Genomic DNA, 10,311 nt, shown 5'->3' on the forward strand with positions numbered 1-10,311 from the left:
TTCGGTTACTTCTTGTTTTTTTTTGAACCATGATAGATTTACATTGAAAAGTTCTTTTTGCCTACCTTTAATTTATAGATAACAAAATAAGCTTTGAACCTAGCTATAAGAGTGATAACAATTCGATGTGCTTTCTCTTTGCAAAGTCTCTTTTTTTTTTAATTTTATAGTTTGCTTTGTACCCTATGGTTTATATATTATATTTGATTGATTATGTTTTATATCCGTAGTGCTATATTGTTAGTGTTCCTATCCACATACAAATCCCATCCTGAAAACCTTAACAAACTTCTGTTGTTCCTTTTATGTCTGTGTTGGTATTTTGTTGATATTCCATTATGTTTTTTTTAGTTCTTTTTCTTCAAATTTGAAATGGAAAGGCAGATTGATGTGATGTTTAACTTTTGTTGTGTAATTAATCCTTCTAATTTTCTCTCAGATCATTTCTTTAGAATTTAAGTTGCATACCAGAAATTATTCCTAATTTTGTTTCTTTAATTGTAAAGTGGTTTTAAAATTCTTTTTGACTGCTTTTTTTACTTTAAAAGTTGACTATCTTAAAAGTTGGTGTGTAGTGGTATTTTTTTTGAGTATTACTTTGGGTCTTATGGTATATTCTGTGTTCCCATATATAAAGTGTTTTAAACTTTCAGTACAATTCTTAATTATGTATTCCATGTTGCTTGTCATTTTTTGGATTCTTTTTTTAAAACTTACTCCATCAGTTTATGTTACATCACTACCACTTTTAATCTTGCTAAACTTCATGGTTGGTCATTAGCATTAATAATTCTTTTTCCTAGTTTACAGTAATGTTTTTAGTCTTTACTTAGTTTATTGGTGCATTTTAGTCTCATGTTTACTTGAATTTATTTTATGCTTTCATTTTTTCTTTTGTTTGTGTAAGTCACGTATTTGTGAGTCTCTAGACTTTTTAGCTTCTAGCTTTTTGTTGCAATCTTTATGCTGTGTTTTGCAATAATAGTAATTAGTTTGCCTTTTTAAATTCTTATATTTTTAAAAGCTCATCTTTCCCCCCTAATTAATAGACCTTATTTTTTTGAGCATTTTTAGGTTTACAGAAAAATTGGGCAGAAGGCATAGAGAGTACCCACAAACCTCACCGCTCCCCAGTTTCTTCTGTAATTCACATCTTGCATTAGTGTGGTACATTTGCTACGATCAATGAAAAGCTCATCTTTTAAAAAAATATTGTATTAATTGCCAGGAGGTGATCCTGTTTGCCTCCATCCTCTAAGTCTTACATAATTAATTTGAAAGTTTACAGTTATACGCTCAGAATATTTAACCAATTAAAATGATTTTGTTTTCTTTAAAACAGGGTTATTTAGGTGGCTGTATGAGAAGTTCCGCTATCCATTTGCTCCAATGTACGGAGGTTTTCCAGTGAAGTTACGCACCTATTTAGGTGACCCCATTCCATACGATCCAAAGATCACAGCAGAAGAACTAGCTGCAAGGGTAAATTATTCTTTCTTTCTTAGTTTTAGGACGTATTTGTACTTTCAGCTTTTATTTTAAAAATTAATTAATTCTACAAGCATGTTCTGGATCAGTGGTGATTCTTCCCCCAGGGGACGTCTGGCGATGTCTGGAGACATTTTTATTGTCACCACAGACGAGACTCGGGAGGTGGTCGTGCTGTTGGCGTCCAGTGGGTAGAGGCCGGGGATGCTGGTAAACATTCTGTAGTGCACAGGACATCCGCCCCGCCCCCAACAAAGAGCAGTTCTTTCTAAAATGCCAATTGTGTTGAGGTTAAAGTTCTTGGCACCGTTAATTAAAAGGTTTCGTTAAGTGATATTCAGAAGAAGAAAGCTTTGACCTCCATGAAAAGAAATTGCTTTTGTCTGGCAGAAATACCTTGGGAGGAAAATGGAATCGTGTTTAAGAGTGTGGGTTGTGAAGTCGGATTGTTCTAGTGCCACTGTTTGTTTGCTCGGGCAGGGGAGCAGGAGAGAGAGCAGAGCCCACTCACAGAGTTACCCCTGAGGGTCACATGTGATTGATGACATCCATCATTGAGAGCAGTGTCTACCATCTAGTAAGTGTTCCATGACTGCTGGCTACTGCTGTTATTCTAGGAACTTATGGCCCAGTGTGGCAGGTAAATAACTAAATCGATGCTTTTAAGGTGATGTGTTAGCACAATGGTGTCCTTGCGGCACGATTTCTCAACCTGGGCACTGCTGGTATTTTGTTGTGCGGTTGTCCTGTGCACCGCAGGGTGTTTACTCACTAGATGCTGGTAGCATCTCATCGCTATCCCTCACTCACCGTGACAATAAAAAAACATCTCTAGACGTTGCCATTATCCCCTGGGAGACAAAATCTCCCCTGGTTGAGAACTGCTGTTTTAGGGTATTATGGAAACACAAAGGAAAGGCATCTAAATTAAACCAGGGACGCCTCCTTGAAGGAAGTGATGCTTGAATTCAGTTTTGAAAGGCAAAAAGGGATTCTCTGGATGAAGAGTCGAGAGGTAGAGGAAACAGCGTATGAAAGGATGGCAGCACGAACTGGCGTAAAGTCTTCAGGGAGTTGAGGGTGGTCTGGGGTAGCTAAAGGGATAGAGAGTATAGACAATGAGGCTGGAAACACAGGAGTGTCTGGACCACAAAGGCGCATCCTTGATTTTGTTTCTTGAAAGTCAGGGGTAGCTACTGAAAGCAGATGACTGATGTAATAGGTTTGCTTTTAGAAAGATCACTAGAAGCAGTAGGGAGGCTGAGTTTGAGTGAGACCAGGAGAAGCTCAAAAGGGAAAGAGACTGCTTTGTGAGGGAAAAAATAGGAAACGCTTCCTAGAATTGAGGGCATTTGTGGTAGGTCTTGAAAGACGGACGGGACTTGGACATGCGGACTTGGGGCAGGAGGGAAGAGTTCCAACAAAGAAGCGGTGGTAGGAAAGTTGACTGCACACACCAACAGTGTAGAGTAGCCTGATGCGACTAGGACAGTGAAGTTGGGAAGGGTGCCTAATAAATTCGCCTTCAGGAATTTCGCAAAGCATGTGAACATCTTGAAGGTTCTAAGAAGCCCCGCAATAAAGAGGTCTATTTAACTTTGTTTCAAAGAGCATTGCCCAGTCTCATCTGACCAAAACCAGCTCCTGGTTCTTCCTGGAATAGCAGCTAATAACAGCTCTGGAATAAACTGGGGGAATCACTAGCAGAGTGGGTAGCGAGCATTTGGTTGAGATGAAACTGGAAAAGTAAGTGGGAGCTCTATTTTTCGGCCCGTGAATATCAGACTAGGGATTTTGTTTACTAAGAACAGTTCCGTTAGGAGAGGCCATTGGAAGTAGCCATTCACCCCCAGTACACTGGCCAAGGCAGGCACACAGGCACACGGGGTGTTAACGGGGCAGGACTGGATCCTTTCCACAGGGGTAGCCCAGAAGAGGCAGAGCAGACGAGCAACTGTGATACCCAGGGCTCAGCAAGGTCTGGCACTTAGGAAAGGATGCCCAGCTGAGGCAGCTAGAATGTCACATCAGATAAGACTGTTCAGATGAAGCAGCTGGTATGTAGGAAGCTTGACAGAGGCGGCATTAATGATACCTTATGTTCCTTGTCTGTGAACTTCATTCTTAGAGAACGTACCCCCTGCTAGTTATTCTATTAACTGGTTAAGTGAGTTAACTCAGAGCGTGTAGCAATCCTTTTCCTGAAAGGAAACCCCTCCCACACTGGTTTCCCGGGTCCGGGCAGGCTCTGCGCACAGCACTTCTCCCATCCTCAGGTGACGCCTCGCTGTGGTGGTGACTTCAGGTGACACCAGGGCTCAGACCTCACCCTGTCATGTTGCTTCTGCCCACACGCTTTATTGTTCCTCTACCACATCTCTGCTGCTCCCTGACAAATGCGTTCTCCTTCAGCATAGAGCTGAATTCTGTTTTGTTCTTTAAAAAGGTTTTTCCCACCTAACTATTAGGATTTAATTGGGTCAGAGCAAGTTAGGAATACTTTTTTACGAATACCGTCCATTTTTATGGTTAAGATACAAGGTAATGGAGAGAGAGGGGAAAAGAAACTGGCCTGGATGTTCAGGGATCTGAGTCCTAATCCTAACTCTCCCACCAGGCAGCAGAGTCATGTTGGATAAATGGTATGTTCCTCCCCGAGTCTCAGTGTCCTCAACTGTAGAATGGGGAAATTAAAATAGATATCTCAGAGGTTTTGTCCAGGTCTAAAATTAAATGAATCCTGTTCCCTTATTTTTCTCAGTTAAGGAAAATATATAACTGATCATTAAATTCCCGGGACTTGATTTTTCATATGAGGGTTTTTCATATGAGTGAGAAATATATTCATGGCACTGGTAGAGTTAGATATTTCAGATGTTAAAATATATATTTATATATTTACCAATTCAAACTAGTAAAAAGAAGGGGCCTTCCTGAATCATTGAAATACCTCAGTTATCGTCTCCAGTTACATTATGTGCTTTATTATCAGTATTTAAAGTAACAGAAGTTGTCTACGAAAACATAGTTTAGTAAAATTTCTTGAGGGAATTTCCTTAAATATATAGTTGCCATATCCATATTTTTGATGGTAAGTTGTCATTGTTGAACTAAAGTAAACTTGAAATAAAGAATACTTGAAATTTTCCTTTTGTGGATACATTGCATGAATTTCCAATCTTCATTGTTTACAATATAAGCATAAACTGTAGCAGGATGATCCCTGGATTATCGCAAATTCGAAATCACTAGCATCTAAATTAATGTAGAAATGAAACCTCATTTAAGAAATGGGAGCTAGACTGTTCAGGCATTTGATTGTGGAGAAGATTCATTTTGTAGACACTATCTAAATCTAAATTAAAATACACTGTAGTCATGCTGAAGAGGGCACTTGGGATACTTCAAGTTCTCTCAGTCTTAAAGAAATCTGTTCTGTTTCCATCTGTCTCTTTGCCTCGCTCTCTGCATTCTGCATACACACATTCACATATACGTTAAATACAGACTTATTTATATGTACAGGTATATATAATATACATGTCCTATTAAGGTGGAGGGAAGATGGGGAGAAGTGGGTAGATTTGAGTGGTACTGGGAGGTGAGCTAATGGATGCCACCAATGGATTCTTATTCTCAATGAATGAGAAGCAGGATTTGTTAAGGATGATTCCCAGGTTTTGGTTACTGGGCTGGATTCATGGCCATTTGCTGAAATAGGGCGTGAACTCAGGAAAGGACAAAGGATGGGGTGGGGGAAAGGGTGTTAGTTCAGTCTAAATTAAGCATGTTGAGTTTGAGGTGCCTTTAAAACATTCAAGGGAAGTCATATTGAACATTCCTATCCGAGGCTGGGCCGCTGGAGATATAAATCTGGGAGTCGTCAGCAAATGGATGGTAATTAACGCTGTGGAAAGCTTAGTGAGCCTTGGAGGAATAAGTCAGTGCTTGATTTGGGGAGTGTAAATCTGCAAAAGGCGGTTGAAAGGGAGCGTCCTGAAAACCTAGCTTTTCCTCCAGGAGTGTGAGTTCCAGAAGTAGGATCAACGGTGACTAAGAGGTCACGTCAGATGAAAAGAATGTCCGTGGGATTTAGTGACGAAAGGGGGTCATTAGTAATCTTCGCGAGAGGTGTATTTTCTTAATGCACAGACCTCATATTTCTCCACCCAAAAGTTCTTCCTTGATACATCAGTTCATACTAAACAAAATCTGTGCTTTTTCACTTGGTATTTAACTCCCTTCGTGATTTAACTGAAACCTACCTTTAAAGCCTTATACTGCCCAGCAAATGAACACATACCCGAAATGCCAGCTCTCCATCGCTTAACTGTTTTCTTGTGGTCTTTTCCCTCCTGCTCCTTTCTTCACTGTTAACTGAAATCTTACAGGCCTGGGGAGACCCAGACCAAACAGTACCCCGTTCACGCAACTTCCCTGGTCACCCGCCATCGATGAACTTCAGACGTGCTCTTTTCACATCTCAGATGATACAGCTCACAAATGAGCTTACATTTTAACTACTTTGTCCCTGATTATGCTTATTATGAGCTCCTTGAGATTAGAGACTTGTTTCACTAACGTTATAGCTTCCAAAGCATCTAGTATTTTCTGAGTGAATGAATAAAATTTTAAAAAGATACAGCACAGAACACAACCTGTGTGTCAGTCGCTGTGCTAAGTGCCTGAAGACATGGCTTCAGTTTCATGTAATCCTTATCATAAGTGTATGAAATCCTTCTCATCTCACAGATGTGAAAACTTGTGCATTAGAGAGGCATATTTTTAAAATACACCTTTGGGCTAGGGTTTCTTAATTATATTTAAAAATAAATGAAGGTCCAAGATTTATAAAAAGAAGGCTTAATAAAAGATTAGCATCTGAAAAGAAGTGTGTACGGGCGCGCCTGCCTGCACCATGTGCGTGCATAAAATTTTTTTTCGAGAGCCACAAACTGATTTCAAGTAAAAATTGTTATTGTAAATCAACTATACTTCAATAAAATAAATTAAAAACAAGTAAAAATTGTTGAAATTTGTCATGAATTTAATGGGAACAAATAGTTTTAGAAGATTTCTTGATATATCCTAATTGACTTTTCCATTGCTATGACTTAATTTAAATTCCTATTAAACTATCTAGAAATTGGGGTAAAGGACTAAAGCATATCTGCTCGTTTGTAGTTTTCCTCACTTTTTCCTATCGCATTGCCTGATGTGATTGGTGTGTATGGTGATGAAAGACAAATACATAAAAGTTTATTAACGGGTGAAAAGGAGTGAAAACTTCCATTTGCCTACCAGAAAATTTCCTACTACATTTTTCTTCTGATTTTTTTCCCTTCAGTTCTTTTTAGTGTTTATTATGTGCAAGGCATTGCTGTGCTCAATGCTGGAGAAATGCTAAGATGTATTTTAAGGAGCTTACAACCTGGTGTAGAAAGTTGCCATGCAGACAGTATCTGTAATTCAAGTGTAATAGAGTAAGTATAAGAAATATGCTGGGCTTCCCTGGTGGCGCAGTGGTTGAGAATCTGCCTGCCAGTGCAGGGGACACGGGTTCGAGCCCTGGTCTGGGAAGATCCCACATGCCGCGGAGCAACTAGGCCCGTGAGCCACCGTTACTGAGCCTGCGCGTCTGGAGCCTGTGCTCCGCAACAAGAGAGGCCGCGATAGTGAGAGGCCCGCGCACCGCGATGAAGAGTGGCCCCCGCTTGCCACAACTAGAGAAAGTCCTCGCACAGAAACGAAGACCCAACACAGCCAAAAATAAATAAATAAATAAATAAATAAAAAATTTAAAAAAAAAAAAAAAAAAAGAAAAAAAAGAAATATGCTGTGCACAGGGAAGAGCCACTGCGTCAATGAAAGTTCAAGAACCTGCTGTACTAAACACAATTTGCAACGTTCTGTTATTTTTTTGTATGTTTAGAATGCTGAAAGGTTTTTGAAGTTAAATAAACAGTATTACATTAAAAAAAAAAAAAAAGAAATATGCTATGGGTGTGCTGAGAAGGAAATCATTTATTCTGAGGAGCGATGGGTGCTAAGTTAGGGAAGATTTCTTATAAGTAATAGTATATTAAAATCCTTACTAACTAAATATCTACATTAAGAACTAAAAGAATAACGACTTTTCTTTTGTTTTCTTGATAGACGAAGGATGCTGTTCAAGCTTTGATTGATAAGCACCAAAGAATACCCGGAAACGTTATGAGTGCTTTGCTAGAACGTTTTCATAACAAACAAAAGATCAACTAGAAGACTCTTTAATACATTTATATTAATACGTTTGTGTCTGTAAAACTGTCTTCAAAATTTTGTGGGTTCTATAATTAGTATTTTTTAAAAAATCATGTTAATAAGCATCTTTCACTGAACTTGTTTAACATTGTTTTGTCAATTTTTTTTCTGCGATCCATTGTGTCAGATTTAAACAATAACTCATTACATGCCTAATTATTCAGAAAATGATCATGGTTCTTTTTATAATTTCGTAATAATGTATCATAAACATAGATTCCTAAAGTTAAGTTTATTAATAACAGCAATGGAGGTTAAACAAACATTCCTAAATAATGCATCTAGTTTCTGTATCTCTTGCACTGAGCTAGTTTTGCAAGGTGGCATAACCTAGGGTTTAGTACAGACACTTCAGTTAGGAAAAAAAATGCTCTTTCCTCTGCCCCTCATTCCTTTCATGACCTTGGGCAAATCACATAATGCTTTTATGCCTCAACAATTCAATTTTTAAAAACATGCTAATATTTTGGTGAGGAATATTGTTTTAAATTCTTTATATTTGCTGTGATTGATAACTGCAGAACCGAAATCATAACTGAATTAATTAAACAATACCAAGATCTTTTAGAAGTTTATATATATATTTTGTCCATAGGATGTTTAAATTATTCCTTCAGGTATGATGTCAAGTTGCCAAGGACAATGAAAAAGATGTACTGTTTTTCAAATTGAGTAAAAAGAAATTAAGGAAAGTAAAATTTCTAATTATTGTTATTATTCTTTCTAGTATTATATTTTTAATGAGACTCTGTAGACAAGCCATACAGGGTGTGCTGTGCATTGTCAGCCCTATGATATGGCATTGAATAGTGTCAGGTTAGAAATCACGGTTGTGCCCTGCATCTCATATGTTAGAAGCTGATTCTAGGCTGATGAAAGCACAGAGAGAAAGCTCTGCTTTTGCTCAACATCATGGCTTATTCAGCTTGACTTTGCAACCAGTCAGATGGTTTATTGTTTCAATAAAAATATACTTGAATAATGAATTTATGTGAACATAAGTCTTTCTGAAAACTTAATGGCTTTCGATTTGTTGTCTCCTTGAAATCTGAATTTAAAAGTATTTAAACACAATAGCACCAGAAGTCAAATGCAGTATGTCCCTCTCCCTTTTTAAGATATTAAATTACTTGGATTTTTGTATAAATTTTTGTATAACAAGTATGTATGTATGATACGTGTAATGTATATAAAATTAAGCAGCATAAAAATAAAAGTAAAGCTGAACTGAAGTTCATATTCTTGTGAGATTACATATGTGACATTTTCTTATTTTAAACTGAATTTTTTGTTTTACTATTTATGTATTTCTCACCTACAGTCATATTCATCAATCTCAGCCTCAATGAATAAACCTGACTTTCCAATGTAATAAATGTATTTCAATTCCAATTTCAATGAAAAGAGTCAACTAATGATATTTTGCAGCTTTTTTTCCCTCTCTAGCAGTGAGCAGTGTTTAAAATTGATAAATATTTCCAGAATGAAGAAATAATTGATCATAATATGAACGAGAATAATATTTTTTGGCAACTATTGGGTTTTAAAAACTGTAGAAAGAACAACATTCATTGCTAAGGTAGCAAAAGCCATTATTTTTTACAGTATTTAAGTTTTACTGCTTTACTTAAAACGTTTTTTTCTTCTTGGATACTCAGATTAGCAGGAAGGCTTTCTGTCTTGTTTGATGCAAGATCTCTATCTTTGCTATTTGAATTTAAATGCCATTTAGAAGAATGAGGGACTGTGACTAAATATAGAGACAAATAATAATAGAAAGGAGGAGGTGTCGGGGGTTTTTTGTTTTTGTTTTGTTTTGTTTTTAGTTTACCATTTTGTCTTACATTTAAAAATTTTTTTTGTTTTATATTGGAATATAGTTGATTTACAATGTTGTGTTAGTTTCAGGTGTACAGCAAAGTGAATCAGTTATACATATACATATACATATAGCCACTCTTTTTTAGATGCTTTTCCCATACAGGTCATTACAGAGTACTGAGTAGAGTTCCCTGTGCTCTACAGTAGGTCCTTGTTGATTATCTATTTTACATATTGTAGTGTGTATATTTTAATCCCAACCTCCTAATTTATCCCTCCCCCCAACCTTTCCCCTTTGATAACCATACATTTGTTTTCTGTGTCTGTGAGTCTATTTCTGTTTTGTAAATAAATTCATTTGTATCAGTCTTTTAGATTCCACATATAAGTAGTATTATATGATATTTGTCTTTCTCTGTTTGACTTACTTCACTTAGTATGATAACCTCTAGCTCCATCCATGTTGCGCAAATGGCATTATTTCATCCTTTTTTTATGGCTGAGTAATATTCCATTGTGTATATGTACCACATCTTCTTTATCCATGCATCTGCTGATGGACACTTAGGTCGCTTCCATTTCTTATTGTAAATGGTGCTGCAGTGAACACTGGGAAGTGCATATCTTTTCAAATTGTGGTTTTCAAGGAGGGGGTGTTTTTCACCTTTTTTGAAACATGTGTCCTCAAGTCAGAACCCG

The 10,311-nt window shown here is 37.2% G+C and overlaps 1 protein-coding gene across 7 annotated transcripts in view; it reads left to right on the plus strand.

The window, feature by feature from the left end:
- The window catches only part of TMEM68 (transmembrane protein 68), a 34,543-nt gene extending 25,356 nt beyond the window's left edge, over window positions 1-9,187 (plus strand). For 2 of the 7 annotated variants that reach the window (XM_036830147.1, XM_036830146.1), the window contains exons 5-6: window positions 1,343-1,482; window positions 7,645-9,139. In XM_036830147.1, coding sequence (XP_036686042.1) covers window positions 1,343-1,482; window positions 7,645-7,749 — 245 coding nt within the window. In that variant the 3' untranslated portion in view covers window positions 7,750-9,139. Of the gene's footprint in view, window positions 1-1,342; window positions 1,483-7,644 lie in introns of those variants that run through there. The other 5 variants (XR_005016998.1, XM_036830145.1, XM_036830142.1 and 2 more) reach the window with 5 other exon arrangements.
- Window positions 9,188-10,311: the final 1,124 nt, after the last annotated feature.

Source organism: Balaenoptera musculus, chromosome 17, assembly GCF_009873245.2.
Source record: "Balaenoptera musculus isolate JJ_BM4_2016_0621 chromosome 17, mBalMus1.pri.v3, whole genome shotgun sequence".
In the NCBI taxonomy this organism is placed as follows: domain Eukaryota; kingdom Metazoa; phylum Chordata; class Mammalia; order Artiodactyla; family Balaenopteridae; genus Balaenoptera; species Balaenoptera musculus.